This window comes from Natator depressus, chromosome 4 (genome assembly GCF_965152275.1).
Source record: "Natator depressus isolate rNatDep1 chromosome 4, rNatDep2.hap1, whole genome shotgun sequence".
Classification (NCBI taxonomy): Eukaryota; Metazoa; Chordata; order Testudines; family Cheloniidae; genus Natator; species Natator depressus.
In genome coordinates, this window is record NC_134237.1 from 114,343,503 (window position 1) to 114,361,540 (window position 18,038).

General features: G+C 41.5%; 1 protein-coding gene across 1 annotated transcript in view; it reads left to right on the forward strand.

The window, feature by feature from the left end:
• The window catches only part of SLC2A9 (solute carrier family 2 member 9), a 173,265-nt gene extending 159,668 nt beyond the window's left edge, over window positions 1-13,597 (forward strand). The window contains exon 12 of the mRNA XM_074951677.1: window positions 9,236-13,597. Within this exon, the coding sequence (XP_074807778.1) occupies window positions 9,236-9,493 (258 nt within the window). The 3' untranslated portion in view covers window positions 9,494-13,597. The remainder of the gene's footprint in view (window positions 1-9,235) is intronic.
• Window positions 13,598-18,038: the final 4,441 nt, after the last annotated feature.

The following is an 18,038-nucleotide window of genomic DNA, read 5'->3' on the forward strand; positions in this document are numbered from 1 at the left end:
AAGGCTAAGACATTTTGATTAAAAACAAAAATCATTGGAGCGGAAATAACTGGCTTGCCGATATGGCTGCATGAGTCGGAATGCTGGAGTACGAGAAACGTGGTACGTGTTGATTTCTTTGTCCAGTTTTAAGGATGGTGTTCACTGCAGTGTCTTTTTTAAAAAATCTGCTTCGTTCATCATAGTCCAGCTGGATCTGTGCACAGTAAGAACTGCCTGTGCCATGAAGTGCTGCTCATTCTGTTCTGCCTGCTATTAAGATGCAATGAGGCTTGATATGTGTTTTAATGTTCCCCTGTTTCCCTTTTCAGCCCCTGTGTATCTTCATTTCTCCTGGTGAAGTGGCACTTCCACATCATTATACATTTCATTAGCACCCTGCATGCACCTCCATATTGTTTCTGCCTCATTTTTCTACACTCAAGAGTCCCCTTTTTAGTTCCTGAGATTGACTTACCCAGTAGGGTTCCTTTTGATTATTTCCACCAATGTGTAATGATACATTTTTAATTTTTTTAAATTATGCTTCACAATAATTTGAATAATGGGGAGTACTGACAAAAAAGTGAGTATCAAGGCTTCCCTATCCATTGGTATTATCTTAATCGAGTTATTTTATGCTTTTATAAGTGTATTTGGTGTTTTAAAATAGTTATGTCTGTAGTTAGAGAAATGACAATCTTTTACCAAAATAATCAGCATTTCTTTTCACTTTCTCATTGGAAGGTTAGACAAGGAAAAGCTCATTAGGGCTATTCTACTACACGTACAGAATTAAATGCTGCATCATGTATTAAGGGGGAAATATGAAATGAATGGGAGTTAGGCATCTAACTGCAATTTATGCCTTTCAGAATCTCCTCCCCATTCCTCCTGGAATACTGCATACAGGTCTGGTATCCACATTTTTTAAAGGATATTGAAAATTGGAGTGGGTACAGAAAAGAGCCACAGAATGCCTTGCCCTGGAGAAATTGCCTTATCGTGAGAGACTTAAAGAGCTCAGTTTGTTTAATTTATCAAAAAGAAGACTGGGGAGAAAATACTGGGTACTAGTGGGCTATTTAGTCTAGTGGAGAAAGGCAGGACAGGACCCAATGACTGGAACCCAAAGCCAGCCAAATTTCAAATTAGAAATTAGGCACAATGTTTAGCAGTGAGATGATTAACCACTGGAACAAACAACAGCGGGAAGTAGTGAATTCTCTATCTCATGATGTCTTCAAATCAAGACCGGGTGACTTTCTTACTATCAGTTTTAAACCTCCTGCACCTACCGCTTTCCTGCTAGCTAAAGTAGATGCAGGGAGTCATATGGGGTTTCTTCAACAATGCATTCATCTCAGTTGGCTGATTCTGAAACATATTGTCACAAATTTAAATGTCGTCATGAGTAAATATTTCACTGCTGATCGTTTTAATAAAAACATCCAATCGGTGTGCTTATCAGTTCTCATCACATATCCTCTCATGTGCCAGAAACTCCAATTCATCCCTAGTCAATGCTCATGACCTCTAAGTTGCCCTCATGGCAATTTCTAAAATGCAGACATGCAATGTCAAAATCTATGACATTGCTCCTAAATTTGCAGTTTTCAGAGTAAACTAAAATGCATTGATGATGATATTCACTTTCATATTTAATTCAGTAAATTCAGGAGCTGATACAGAATGTCTAATGTATTCCACTGGGTGTTTCAGAAAACAAAGGGCCTCGCTAAAGAATTTAATCAGAAAAATAAGAATGATAATTAGGAATTGATTAAGAACACCCAAAACCCACAATCAAGGAAGAAGGTCATATTGCTTAGAAATCTAATTTGGGTTAGAGGGGAAGTGAAGGGAGCTTTATTTATATTTTTTATATTATATATAACAAAAGGAAGGTAGATAGTAATGAACATAAAAATCAGAAGCTAGAAATTCTAGAAAATTGAGAAGGGAAGCAAAGGGACAGAAGGAGATAAATCTCAAAATGTAACTGTAAATGGGGAATCATCATTGAGTGGTTATGTTTCTAGTTGGGTCCGATGGGGATCGGTTCGTGGCTTATCTTATTTAACATTTGTATCAATGACCTGGATGAAAACATAAAATCATTACTGATACAGTTTTCAGGTGATGCTAAAATTTAGGGAGTGGTAAGTAATGAAGATGGCAGATTACTGATACAGAGCGGTCTGGATCTGTTGGTAAGCTGGGTTCAAGCAAACAATAGACATTTTTAATATGTCTAATTGTACATGTATGCATCTAGGAATAAAGAATGAAGATCATACTTAAGGATGGGGGGACTCTGTGGGAAGCAGTGACTTAGAAAAAGACTTGTGGGTTGTGATGAATAATCAGAGGAACATAAGCTTCAAGTGTGACACTGTGGCTAAAAGAGCTAATGTGATTCTGGGAATGCATAAACTGGGGAATCTCAAATAGGTTATTTTATGCCTGTATTTGGCACTGGTGCAATTAACGTCTGTATACTGCGTCCAGTTCCGGTGTCCACAATTCAAGAAGGATATTGATAAATTGGAGAGGATTCAGAGATGAGCCACAAGAATGATTAAGGATTAGAAAGCATGCCTTATAATTAAGGCTGCATTTTAGTCATGGGTATTTTTAGTCATGGACCGGTCATGGGCAGTAAACCTGTCCATTACTTGTACTATATACTACTAACTAAAACTTGGGCCGGGGGGCTGTGGGTGCTGGGAAGGGTGGCCTGAGACCATGCTGGGAGTGGACCCCTGCTGGTGCTGGGTGGTGGCCCAGGACCCCTGCTGATGGGGTGGGGGGTTGCAGGTGGCAGCCTGGGACCCCTGCTGGTGCCAGGGGTGCAGGGGGCCGCATGGCCTAGAACCCCCAAGGGGCTCAGAGCCCCTTGACCCCTCTGCCTAGGAGGAGCTGCAGGGATACGCCGGCCACTTGCAGGGAGCGCCCCTCAAGGTAAGCACCTTCCCAAACCCCAAACCCCTGCCCCAGCCCTGAGCCCCCTCTCACACCCAAACTGCTGCTGACCCAGGGGCTGCCTGCCACACTGGCCGATGCGAAAGTCACAGAATCTGTGACTTCCAAGACCTCTGACAGACATGCAGCCTTACTTATACAGTAATGGTAGACTCAGTGAGCTCAATCTATTTAGCTTAAAAGGAGAAGGTTAAGGGCTACCTTGATCAGTTTATCAGTACCTATATGGGGAACAAATATTTGATAGTGGTATCTTCAGTCTAGCAGAGAAAGGTATAATGTGTTCCTATGGCTCAAAGTTTAAGCTAGACAAAATCAGACTAGAAATAAGTTGTAGATTTTTAACAGAGAGAGTAATTAACCATTGAAACAATTTACCAAGTATCATGATAGATTCTCCATCACTGGCTATTTTAAAATCAAGATTGGATGTTTTTCTAAAAGAGATGCTCTTGGAATCATAGTGGGGACGTTCTAAGGCCTATGTTATACAGGAGGTTAGATAAGATGATCAGAGTGGTCTGTTTTGGCCTTGGAGTCTATGAATCTGTGAATTTAAATATCAGTTGTTGCAGAGTACATGGGCTCTTGATTAAATGTCATTAATTTTGCCCCTGCAAATAAACAGCAGATTAGGAAAATGAAGAGAAGGGCAACAGTCCCCAGGTAAAATTCCCCAAACAAGTAACGGGGTAATCCGATAATAATTATGAAACACTGCTGCTATTCTAGAGATGGCAAATCAGGTACAAATAAAAAATACTCAATACATTTTAGTTTGGTTTTAGATTAAATTTCCATAGAGAATAATCTCAAAAAGGCTCACAGTTCAGTTAAAAAACATCAGGTCAACATCAGAGCAAGATAATTAAGGTTTCTTTTTCCAAATGAGAAGATTTTAAAGGCCTGTTTCAAAAGCTCAGGTTTCTTCAACACCTCTCCAGAATGAGTTCATTCACTCATTCTCCTCTCTGTTTCTGAGAATACCTCCTGCCAAGTGGTAGTTTAATCCTCTTTACAATTATCACATCATCACTTAGTAACTGAGCCCTACAGCAAGATGGACTGAATAAGGAATCAATTGACACATTATTAAATGATCCAGCAAGGGACTGTACTCAACTAATTCCACATTCTTCCAGGCTATGGTACTTACAGAATGTAAACAGGTGTAGATTTTTCCTCTTTTTAACAGCTTTTGAAAGCTTTAAGTTTAAAAAAATCTTTCAGCATATACAAAAATCATAGCAACATTTATTTTAATACTAGATCTTTTTTCAACTCATTTCACTTTTCTTGATTTGAAAATGAGCTCTCTAATACTTGCTCCATGTGGGTGGATGCTGCAATTTGAAAGAAATGACTTTTGATAAGGGCAAAAATCAATACTCAGTGTCTTTCAGCATTTGCTTGGGTGGGGAGGGAAGGTAATGCCTGTACTTTCTGTCTCTGCACACAATAATAACCCTACACAGGCCTGGAACATTTTTGCATCTTTTATCCTGTTGAGAGGGTACATTGACTGCACTGCATTTACATCGAAATGGAGTACCTGTCTTTAAAAAGGGGAACAAAGAGGACCTGGGGAATAAAGCCTAACTTTGATACCTGGAAAGATACTAGAACTAATTATTAAACAATCAGTTTGTAAGTACCTAGAGGATAATGGGGGGAAGCTGTAGCCATGATATATCTTGATTTTTAGTAAGGCTTTTGGTGCATTCCAATGGGACATTTTTATACATGAACTAGGGAAATATAGTCTAGATGAAATAACTTTAAGGTGGGTGCTAAACTGATTGGAAAACTATACTCAAAGAGTTATCAATGGTTTGCTGACATATCTAGTGAGGTCCCACAGAGGTCGGTCCTTGGTCTGGTACTAGTCTATATTTTCATTAATGACTTAGATAATGGTAAGAGTAGAGAGTCCACTTCTAAATTTGCAGAGGAGGCCAAGCTGAGAGTGGTTGCTAGCACTTTGGAGGACAGCGTTAGAATTTAAAATAATCTTGACAAATTGGAAAACTGATCTGAATTCAACAAGATGAAGTTCAATAAAGGCAATTACGAAAAGTACTACACTCTGGAAGATAAAAATCAAATGCAAATCTACAAAATGGGGAATAACTGGCTAAGGCAGCAGTACTGCTGAAAGGGATGTGGGAATTTATAGTAGATCACAAATCGAATGAGTCAACAATGTGATGCAATTTTGAAATTAATTAAACAAAGGGCCAAGTCCTGAAGTCCCCATTGGGAGTTTTCCTACATAAAGATTTCAGAATTTGACCCCTCCTTTATACAATGGTATAGGCAAAATGTATTGTAACAAATGTTTTCCATGAAAGTACAGATTCTCGAGATGGTTTATCCATTTTAGAGAGTAGTGTAACTCCCTTTAATGGAGTCAGTTCCCACTTGATATACTATCATCATATGCTAAGTATAGCTTCTGGCAGTATCAGAGGAGCTTTTAATGGTTTTTGTTGTCATGATGTTTAAATAAGAACTTTTTTTTTAAATACCAAGTTATTACATGAGACTTAAGAGATACATTATTACTCTCATATATCCCCTGTTTCATAAAGGATCGGCTAGTTTTAAAGAACCATTGTGATTAAATGCAACAATGAGGATAGTACACTTCATTATTACTGCTGCAGAAATGCCAAATGTTTCCAGTCAGGGATCAAGGCGCCATTGTACTAGGCCTTGTGCAAACAAATAGTACGAAGCCAGTCCCTTCCCCAGAAAGCTCAAAGTCTAGGATTTAAACAAACACAACAGGTGAATAAACAAGGCAGGCATAAAGGTGAGAGGACAAGGTAGCAGTAGCAAGAGGTGCATTTGTGTAAATTAGTCAGAGGTATTCGGTTGCGAGCCTAATCAATGCAACACATTGTTTGTTTGTAGACACCATGGCAAAGGTATGTTTTATAGAGAGATTTAAAAGAGGATGGCAGGTGAGTAAATTGTGATCCTTCGGAATCTGAGCCTGCCTATTCCTGAGTTACCTCTGAGCCCCAGCCTGCTTAAACATGATGTATCATCCTTGAGCCAGAGAGTATGATGAGTCATCAAAGGCAATTACCTGCGGGTCTTGTAATAGGTCCTATGCCATTCAACCAGGGCTCAACCAATCCACAGGCAAAGACCCATCTAGGTGATCTTGGCTCTTAAAAGAAGCAGCCTGTCCAATCTACTCCACATTACTACCTGGCTGGAAGCTCTCTCTTTGCCAGTAGCTTCATCTCACAGTTTCTGCTCCAGCTGGCCCTTGTTCCTGTTCTAATCATGCTGGTTTCCATGCTAGACAGCCCCTACTTCATTCCGTATCAGCCGGCCACCTGGTGCTTGACAAAGACAAAACTGCAATCTTATTAAACGATTCTAAAAGCTGAAAACTCACATTCAAAATTACAGTTCTCAAGATGACAGGATAACTTATGGAGACATTGTGAAGTTATTTTTCATAGCTATTAAATCCATTTGTTTCTGTCTGTTCATAAGCTTGAAAGCCAGATCTGCTTCCTTACCAGAACATTTCCCCTCATTTCATGTGTACATGCTCTTATTATTGCTGGGTTTTTCAGGAGCATTGGGCTGCTGCATTCAGGGGGCCTTAGTCAGTATATCAGAGGATGTGCTTTCTTTGCATTTCAAAAGTGAATAAAAGGGCAGAGCCAGATTAATTATCCCTGGAAACATTGTGACTAGCCAAATTGGTAATTCAGCCAGAATATTAAAAATGACAGGGTAAGAAATCTCTTTTTTATTGGACTTAGCCTTCACCAGAGAGTGTTTTGTTTTGCATCAGTTGTGACATCTAGTATTTAGGTGATGGTAACTGAATGGGACATGTAAAATAATGTTAGGCATAGTACAAACACATGCCCCACACCCCAAAGAGCTTGCATTCTAGAATGTAGATGTGGGACAACAAAGAGGGGAGGAATATACTATAAGGTTGGGGAAAGTCAGGGTTTCATAAAGATTGTGTGAAATTATCATCAGTTCCTGTACACTTAATGAGCAATTGTAAATGTGTATATGTATGTGTATATATATACAAATCATAGCTCAATTCTTGTAGGCTTCACAGCAGAGATGAGTTTTTCAGCGGAATTTGAATGTGGAAAGGATAGTGGCTTGGGCCGAGATACACAAATGAGATTTAGGCAAAGTGACACTGAACTTCACAATGCTTAACTTTTAGGTGCGTAGAAGAATCACTGGCACCACACTGTGATCCATGAGGCTTAGTTAGGCTAGGCTCTCTATAAAATGAATAGATACTGTATAATATGATCCACAAAAGCCAGCAGGGTAGGCAGGGAGCTGCTCAAGGCAGCCAATGGGAGATTCTGATGAGATGGGTGCATGCTAAACCCTACCCCTCCAAAGGAGGTAGGCACCTAAGACCAGGTGTGCAGGGAACAGTCTCTCTCTGCCCTTTATCTGCAACCAGGAACCCCTCCTGGAGTCACTTGGCTTAGACATCTAAGTCAACTCTGTTGAGAATGTGTTAGGCACCCGCCTCACTCCCCACAAAATAGCTGAAGGAGGCGCCCACCTTATAATTTTTAGCCTAGTGATTACAGCACTCACCGAGGATGTATTCAGGAGACCCAACTTTAATTCCACCCTCTCAGCGGAGGAGAAAGGATTTGAACACGGATCTCCCACGTCTCAGGAGAGTGTTCTAACCACTGAACTATGGGATATTCTGAGGCAGGGTGCCCTCTATCTTTCCTATTGAAGCTGTTCCACTGTGGTTAAATAGATCACTAGGCCAGGGAAAATGAGAATGACTCTGAAGTTTGGCAATTAGGGTATTAACAGGGGAGGTGGGAGACTGAGGAGCCAGTCCCCCTGCTCCAATCAGTCTTTGTTTGTCTTCTATACAACTTGCCTTCTAGCAACCTCTGTCTTTAGAAAAGTGTGTGTGTGTGAGTAATGTCTAGTTCCCTTTGTATTTTTTACTCATGACTGCATGTCAGATGTCATGGAAAATATGCAATGTGTGTGTAGCTATTTTTTTATTAGGTCTGCAACCAATGCTTAGTTCTAAACTTTGCCTTGCAAATAAAAATAAATGAAAGATTTGTTGTGGGTACCATACACATCTGGTTTGAGTGTATGAAGTTACATAAAAACAGAGAAGGGAGATATTTCAAAACTCCAGTTGATATCCTGGCTCCATTGAAGTCAATGACAGTTTTGCCATTGACTTCAGTGGGGGCAGAATGTCAGTCTGCATTCCCAGTTTAAAGAAACTGTATCTTGCAATATTGTGTCTCGAATACTACAGAACATTTTGAAAAATTGTTTTATAAAAACTTGGGTAGTCTAACAAGGGTCATTTAACAACCAGCAGGATAGAAACACTGTCATTTTGATAATATGCAAGTCCTACAATCTAGCTAGAGTTTTCATGATAAATTATTGAAGTTAGTTATCACTCTTTTTGTACAGTAGAGCATTTGCAGCAGTAAAATCTGAAGCATGTAAACTTGGATTGTATTTCATATCACTGATCTTAGTTAATCCTTGCAGTGCTCTCTCTTTTCTTGAGAAAGGTAGCTCTTATTGTAACATCTTTTCCTATATAATATATACCTATAACTTTAGAAACGGGGGGAAAAAGAAAATCTGTGTTTGGCTTTATAATCTCAAAACTTTCATTCGGCTCCCTGAAGGCTGTGACAGATTCTTAATATTGTGCTAACCGAAGTACAAAGGGGTGCTACTAAAAATATTGGCCAGCATTTTCAAACCTAGATGTTGAAATCCATATTTAGGCACCTAAGTAACTGGCCTGATTTTCAGAAGTGGTGAGCAGCCTCAGGTCCCATTGAAGTCATGTGAGTGACTCCTCCATCACCTGCTTTAGAGTGCAACATGACTCAGGAGCACCTTGATTGCAATCCTGTGCTCCTCTGAGCTCCTGATCTGGCCCTTTAGTAAGGGCCCTGGAGAAGGTTGGAGGAAGCTCTTTGTACCCTCCCTTCCTCATGAAGTAACTGAAAAATTAGCATGTTTAAACTGGTAATGACTTGCTCTGCTGGCTTGCAATTAATGCAGCCTACTATTGTACTTTGTCAAAAAATTGCTCCAGGTCTCTCAATATAAATGCAATTCACCCAGGCTGCTGTTCTGTATGTTTAATGTACTTTCTTTCAAACAATTCCCAAGAATTACTTCTACTCATAAGATTCTTGCCTCTCTAGTATCTGTAATGTTGGTTTCATTTGTTTTCTGTTAACAGGCTGGACTGCAGACATTTTGTTTCCTGGTGTTTGCTGTCATCTGCCTTGCTGGAGCTACTTATCTGTTTTTTGTCCTGCCCGAAACAAAAAATAAGACCATTAATGAAATCAGCCAGGCATTTGCCAAAAGGAATAAAGTGACTTTAGAAGGGCGGGAGATGAGCCAGTTTTCATCAGAAATGAAATCAAGTGAAGAACAAGAACATAACTTCTCTTCTACACTGGAGAATGGTGAAACTAAAAACAGAATAATCTAAGCATTCAGTGTTCTTTTTATGGAAAAAAAATACCCATATGCTCTGCTGGTTTGGAAAGCATGTGATCATTCTAACAGTTCAGCATTTATGTTATTAATACCCCTGTGTATGTTGGGGGAGGGGGGTTGTTTTGTTTTTGTTTTTTAATCCAGGAGAATATGGGCATAAAGTAAATCAGTGACAGCTGGGAAGTTGATATATGAGGTACAGTGATATCTGGTGGGAACAAGACCCAGAGTTTCCAGGAAACGTGTGGCATGGATCATCAGGTGGATGGAGGGGGATGGGATCAGGACTAGGAGAGGGAAACTGGATTGGCAGTGGGAACTGGGTGGAGGGATCCTGAGCAAGGACTGGCTGATCAACATGCCACATGCCAGCTTGCATGGGTGGACCTATATGCTAGTGGCAGAGATTGGGTGTGAGTCAGTGGATGCGAAGAGAAGGAGAGGTAAGTTTTATTTCTCAGCTTTTCCCAATAGGCTTTTAAAATTGCACTTCAAAATGAAAGGGACACTATCGTGGTATTTTTTCCATCTTCATTTTTAATTTTAGCTGCTGTTCCTCATAAGAACCTCTCTCGCTCCCACTGTCTCCAGAAGACAGAAACTGCAATTTGTTTCCATAATTACTGACGTGCTTCCTCCCTCCATCCCACAAATACTAGCAAGAGTGCTAGATTGCTGGCACTGCATTTCTGTTGTTTAAAGCAAATAACAGTGAAGCATTTGTTCTGAAAACAAAAACTCCACATATTCTGAATAGTGGGCTCCGGGGAGATAGGTACAGGAGAAGAAAAAGTAATCAAACATTGAGCTGCCCAGACTTTAACAATAGTAACATATTTTAAAAGCACAAGTTCTATTTTCAAAAGTGATTTAGGAGCCAAAGTCTCACTGAAGGCCTATGGGACTAATGCTCTGAAGTGCCTAAGTTAGTTTTGAAAATGGGGCTTAGGCTCCTAAGTCTTTTAGGTGCTTTTAAAAATGTTACCCAATGTTCATTTAATTTCATGATAGGAAAATAGCAGGGGTTTCTGGTTTGTGACGTTTACTCTTCCTGATTCTTAGTGTTTTTTAGGCAAGTTATGGCTCACTTATTAATATTTTTCAACTTTAATTCCTTAAGTGCCTAGGTACTATAGGGATAAGCACTTTCTAAATAAAATGATAAATCCCATAATTAGCAGTCTTTGGGGATAAGTCCCCAGTGAGCATGTACAATCTTTTAGGGTGAGCCATGTTTCTCTATGAGCTATTTTGCACAATACTAAAATTGTAAATTTGACATGTATATTTTATTTTTAAAAAGTTGTTCTCAGATGTTTGCCTCGGTGAGGATTTTTTGGTTTTAACCTAATATGTTTTTAATCATAACCTAAAATAATGTTATGATTTTAAAAAGATGTTTGCCAAATAATCTATACTGTATGCTGCTGTTGTAGTAGCCATTTTGGATCCAGGGTATGAGAGAGACAAGGTGAGTGAGGTAATGGCTTTTATTAGACCAACTTCTGTTGCAGGGAGAGAGAGATGACCTTTCCAGTTTACACAGAGTTTGTCTTCAGGTCTGGGAAATGTACTCAGAGGGTACTGCAGTTGGTCCATGGTAGCTGACTTGGGCTCAGGCTATGGGGCTGGTTAATTGCAGTGTAGACATTGGGCTCAGGCTGGAACCTGGTCTCTAGGGCCCTGTGAGGTGAGAGGGTCCCAGAGCTTGGACTGCAATCTGAGCTCAAACATCTACACCGCAGTTAAACAGCCTCTTAGTCCAAGCCCTGTGAGCCAGAGTCAGGTGGCACACACCAGCCACGGCTGTCGGATTGCAATGTAGACATACCCAGTGTCACCGCTAAATACAAGGTGGAACAGATTGTTTAGCATAAATAGTTAACACATATTTCAAGGGACTATTCAAGGTGAGGTGGCCAGTTACCACCTATCCAGTTATAGGGGAAGGAAAGAAGGAGGGGGGGAGCAATAATCTATAGTCCCTCCTCCGTTCCTTCTCCTCCCTCCCCCCTGCCCATGACTGAAGACATGTTAACTGGCTGCTTCATTTTGATTGTATTTAGCTGTGATACACTGAGCACATTTCCCAGACTTGAAGAAGAGCTCTGTGTAAACTCAAAAACTTCTGTCTCACCAATAGAAGTTGATCCAATAAAAGATATTACCTCACCCACCTTGTTTCTTTAAATGCGATATACTGTGATTTGTATATTTGTGTACATACTGCCCATATTAACCATTACTAGAACTTAATTACCCAACAGAGCAACTTCATTGCTGGGTAATAGGAAAGAATGCTCTCGTTCTCCATACCAGATTTTACACTGGGTAGCTACTGATGTCAGTGGAGTTATTACCCAAATTATACATTGGAGTATCATGGACAATCAGACTGTTCTGCTGCTAAAGAAAAGTGTAATGAATCAGGATTATGCCAATGGAGAATCTTTTAGGGCTAATCAAATCTTTAGGGGGAAAAACTACACCCATATGTTTCCTTAAAGAAAGTACTTGAAACTGAATAGCTCTTGTGTGCAGCCTGTGTGTGGTTTTGTTTGTCTTTGTTTCTTGGGTTTATTTTATTTTTTGCTACACGGGTTCTTGAAGTAAAAAAAAAAAAAAAAAAAAAATCGCCAAAGCCCGTGCTGCTGGGTTGGTGAACAATACGAACATTTAAAATCTCAGTTCGAGCACAGAGGTCTTCCGTTTCTGACTGACAGAATGGTGGGAGAGTCAAGCCCTTTTACTCAACTTGAGGCGTACCTTACTTCACAAGCTGGGCTTGTTCTCAGAGTAAGGTACTACTCCACTTGAGTTAGGTTGTTATAAATGGGTTCTTAATAACAATTAAAATTAATACTTCATGCTGCTCATCTTCTAAGCACTTGGTAGGCATTAATCCTTGATAATGTTGACCTTTGATCAATTAATACTGCATTGGCATCCTGATATCAGTTTTACTGAACTTCTGAAGCAAGGTTTAACCCTTCAGTAATTGAATGCAACCACCAGCAATCTCATTTTGAGCTCAGCTATGAAGGTTCTTTCAACACCTCATTAAGACCCAAATGTTGTTCACCGCTCTCCTGCCATGCATACAAAGCATGCGTAAATGAAGCTTGGACAGAGGATCAGAGAGGGGTCAGGTGAAACCTCCCTTCACAACTAAGGGGCTTTTATAGTACTAGCAACTAGGGCTCCTACATCCTCTCTAGGTGAAGGTGCCATGACATATGGCTCCATTAGCTCCTCTCTTGCCACAGCCTAGATGTGCACGCATGCACTACTGCAAAGAGAGGCATCATAGAAAAGTCTCCATGGCACATAAGGAGTGCAAAGTCCCTTTGAGTAGCCCCCCTGTGTCCTGTCTCCTATGAGCTGTAGCACATCAGTTCTGCTGAGTTTAGGGCCTTCTGGGCTTACAGGATAGGGAGCTGTGGAGGTTAGACACCTGTTGATTTGTTCCAAATCTTTCTGTAAGAGAGCAGTACAGAGCGAAAATAATGTCAGCATCAGGGAATATTAGTTCAAACATTCCACTCACTGCCTAGGGGAGGTGGTTATAGTATAGTCAAACTTGGTTTCTAGGAAACACCCAAGATTTGCATAACTCCCTCATTTCCAACCCCAGGGGTGGTTTTGAATTGTTCTCAAGTATTGTGTAGCAACATTTTCTCCCTTCTTATGGTGTTATAACTTCAGCAATCAAAGGATAGAATGTAATATGCTGACAGTTCTTCACTGGTTTTTCTATTTGGGTCTACAGACTGTCTACAGCCAAACCTGTACATTTGTCAATGAATGTTCTGCTTGTGCCATGTTTGTTTCTCTAAAATCTGAATTAATGGGAAAATGCTGCATTGTGTCTTTGTTTTTAAAGCAGTATTAAAAATGGATTGTAAGTGTGTGACTGATCAGTGAAATCTATGTATGAAGTAAAGTATAAGAGTTAAACCAACAAGATGCTAGGGTCTGTTTCATTTCTGGAAAATAATGTGAGATTATCCAAAGTTGAATGTAAGGTGTCATTACTCAGTTTTCAGTTGTATAACCTGAGTTTTTCGTGTGATTCATTATTAAAATCTTTTATGTACAGTCAGGCCTGGATAGTCTACGTTATTTTTCAAATGGAGAGAGTAGAGGTATGGCCCTCAGGATCAGAAGGGGGGTTTTAGGGAGGGGGGCCACATTCAGTATTGAACCAGCAACTGCCTCTTTAAATAGGAGATAAAATAATAAATTAACAATATTGTCTTGGCTGAATAAGAGAGAATGTGTGTGTTGTCAGGGAGTACAAAGGCAGTGATCCAGAGCAAGCAAAAAAGCATCGCTTCTGGCATTTAAAAAAAGGTGAAAACTGAGTTTGCTGCGCTAGGGAAAGAACACAAAGTGGAAGATGTCAGTAAAACTATGCAAAGATAATTCCCAAAATGGTGAAAATTGAAATACTTCCCTGTCAGATCAAACAGACAATGTTCTGTGGTATGCTAGGACAACATTCCGAGAAGGGAAATGGGACAGATTGCCTGTTGCCATGTAAGTTGCCAATTGCCGAGGTAAAGAGGGGAAAAAGAGTTATTCTCCCCCCTAAAGGCCAGTCAAGAAATGTGCCGTGCTCATCACCCCCTATCTGTTCCACCTTTGCCCAAATTTATACATTTTTCATGTTGGTTTTGAAAGTGGGAAGATGATTAATAGCTACCTAGAGGAAACAAGTGAAAGGGTATAGAAGTGGATAAATGAATTCCTTTGTAGGCTTTAGAGTAGCAGCCTTGTTAGTCTGTATTCACAAAAAGTAAAGGAGTACTTGTGGCACCCTAGAGACTAATCAATTTATTTGAGCATAAGCTTTCGTGAGCTACAGCTCCGATGAAGTGAGCTGTAGCTCACGAAAGCTTATGCTCAAATAAATTGGTTAGTCTCTAAGGTGCCACAAGTACTCCTTTTATTTTTGTAGGCTTTACCATCTATGATGATGCATTAGTGGAAGTGATTAATCCCTTTCAAGGCCAAACCTTATTGAAATATATGTATAGAATTAAGGTAGCCTTGTCAGCTTCTTTTTAGTGATTAAAAAGGGCTGTTTGATGCTATGTAAAAAACAGATATGACTAATCCAAAACCATTGGTAAAATCAATCAGATTTTGCTCTCTAGGGGATAACTGCCCCTCTGAATCTTACTTTAAAAGTTTTAGGCCTTGTCTACACTATACAGGTTTGTCGAGAAAAGTCAGGTTTTGCTGACAAAACTGGAGGTGTGCACACTTCAATGGCACTTCTGCCGACAAAACTCTCCTGCTCTGCTGACAAAAATCAAACCACCTCATCAAGAGACGCAGAGCTTTTTGTGACAGTTATATCAACAAAGTGTCAGTGTAGACACCAAGCTTGATTATGTCACTGTAAATGGCCTCCAGGAGGTGTCCCACAATGCCCATCCTGATCGCCCTGGGTCAGCAGTTCAAACTCTACTGCCCTGCTCACAGGTACACAAGCTTCTGCCCCTCCCCTTCTAAAGGTCCAGGAATTTTTGAAATTTCACTTCCTGTTTGCTCGGTGTGAACCACTCACATCACATCTTTCCAGCTGACCATGGCAGTTCCACGCAGCAAATGCTCTCCTGCTTAGACTACACAGGACCCGGTGGATCTGCTGAGTGTATGGGGAGTGTATGTGCAGTCCCAGCTCCGCTCCAGCTGTAGGAACTTAGATTTCTACGGGAAGATTTCTCATGGCTTGTGTGATAAGGGTTTACAAACGAGTCACGTAGCAGCACAGTGTGAAGATAAAGGAGCTGAGGAAGGCATACCAGAAGGCAAGGGATGCAAATGGTACTGGTACTATGACAAAGACCTGCCGCTTTTATAAGGAGCCATCCTCAGCAGAGACCCCACCTCCACTGCCAAGAACCCTGTGGATACTTCGTCGGGGCTGGAGGCAGCGGACAGTGGCCCTAACGAAATTGTGGATGAGGAGGTCAAGCTGGAGGATGATGCAGAGCACACAGCAGGGTTGTCTGGCAGCACAGGAAGTCAGGCCCTCTTTTCCACTGTGGAGGGGTCTAGCCAGTCCCAGCAGTCAGTCTCTAGTGGGCATGATGCAACAGAGGAGAGCCCTGATCTTTTTGAGTTGATGCTGCTCAGTTAACTCATATGCAGTGTAGTTGTCCTTTGCTCTGTGTATTCTAGAAGTGGGTGAAGGGATAGAAATGTACAAGACTAGCTGTGTTTGAGTGTGCTCCACATTCCCCTGTGTAGCAAAGCAGTGCGGCAGAACAGTGTGTTAATGCACATGGAGATTTCACAGGAATCCTCCAGAGAGATCTGAAGGAAATTTTCCTGGAGCTACTTACCAATCTTCTGCTGAAGGTTCTTTGGCAGAGCTGCTTGTTTCTTTCTCTGTTGCAGGAAACTTTCCTGTGCCAATCAGCCATGCCTTGTGCAGGGACCAAAGCAGCACACAGGCAAGCAGCATAGAGACCCGGTCTGAAGCCACATGCATGCAGCAGATGCACCCTTACGTCCTTGCTTACCCTCAGGAGTGAGAGGATTGACCCCTGCATGGAAATTGGTGACAGAATTTACAATATTGTTCCCAGTCACCTGCACTGATACCCTTTAAAAAAAAAACCAAACACCTAGACCCTTTGCCCCATCTTGAACATCCAGTCCCCACCTGGGCTGAATTCACCATGTTTAGTGTGTTCACCACAATATGCCCTTGCCAAAGGACAGTGAGAAAGTGATTAATACATTAAAAGATGTATTTTACTGTAATAATTCAACGCTCTGTGTGAACTAATTAGCATGCTTCTGTGTACTGTTTCTTGTGCTTCTGCAGATGTGGCCTTCAGGGGAACCCCCTACACAATGGTGGGGTGCCTCTACCAGATAAGCAAGCAGCCAAGGCAGAGCAAGGAGGACATGTTCCGAGAGGCACTCCAATCCTTAGAGGCCTAAAAAAAGAGAACACAGGGAATGGAGCGAGACCCTGAAGCAAAAGTGTAGAATAGAAAGGCAGGACAGAAAGGCGAGTGAGGAGCACATTTTAAAGGGCCAGGAGCGGATGATAAAGGTGATGGAGGAGTGAACAGAGATGTTGAAGTCCCAATTCACGCTCCAGGCAGAACACATGCATACTCACTCCCCCCTGCAGCCTATACAGAACTGCTTTCTATGCCCCCCCCACCAAACTCCTCCCATACATTCCTTGCAACTTCCCGGAATGTCTCAGTACCCTGTTTACTCCACCCCTTTGTAGAACTTCCAAAATGATAGCTGGACATACAGACAGCTCACGCTGCCCTACACTGTCATTTCCCTTCCCACCAAGCCTTTTGTATGTGTGTTAATTGGTATATAATAAAACTTTGTCTCCTACACATGGTGGTTGCTGCTGGTAGTAACACATAGGGGCAATTTGATCACTTGCTGCCTACAAATCCTGGTCAGGAATAGTCAGGATTCTCATGCAAGGTGGCAAGAGAAGCATGGCGGAGTGCTGTACAGAAAGACACATTACTGGTAATCATTGTCACAGTGTTGCCTCAAAGCCTCTCTGATTCAAATAGCCCCCCGTTGTGCCCCTCTAATAGCTCTGGTACCTGACTGCTCAAATTCAGCTGCCAGGTGATCAGCTTCCACGCTCCACCCCAGGGGAAAAACTTTTCACCCTTAGCCTCACAACTATTATGGCCATGGGAAGGTTTTCCTCATTTAGGTCTAACCTGCCGTACAGGTAGTGCCAGCACGCTTTTAATCTTCCAAAGGCACAGTCCATGGTCATTCTGCACCTGCTCAGCCTTTTGTTGAAGTGCTCCTTGCTGCTGTCCAGGTTTCCCGTGTGAGGTTTCATGAGTCATGGGAGTAAGGGGTATGCTGGGTCTCCCAGGATCATTATGGACATTTTAGCATCCCTCACGGGAATCTTCTGGTCTGAAAAGAAAGTCCCTGCTTGAAGCTTTCTGTACAGACGGTGTTCCTGAAAATGCATGCATCATGCACCTTCCCTGACCACCCCACGTTGATGTCAGTGAAAGGCCCATGGTGATCCACAAGTGCCTTAGAGAAGTACCTCTTTCTATCGATGTACTCAGTCACAAGATGGGCTGGGGCCAAAATTGGGATATGCGTGCCATCTATTGCCCCTCTGCAGTGAGGGAATCCCATTGCTGCAAAACCATCCACTATTTCACACACATTTCCAAGAGACACAGTCCTTTGTAGCAAGATGCGATTAATGGCCCTGCACGCTTGCATTAACGTAGCCCCAGCAGTCACCTTTCTGACTCCAAACTGATTTGTGATCAACTGGTAAAAGTCCAGTTTCAACACAGCGATCATCACATGCTTCTCCACCAAGAGGACAGCTCTCATTTTGGTGTCCTTGTGCTGCTGGGGCAGGCTCCACTCATCTGAAAGTTCTGCAGTCACTGCTCATCATCCCAGACCTGCATCACAGTGTGATCCCACCACTCAGTGCTTGTTTCCTGAGCCCAAAAGCAACGGTCCACTATGTTCAGCTTTTCCGTGAA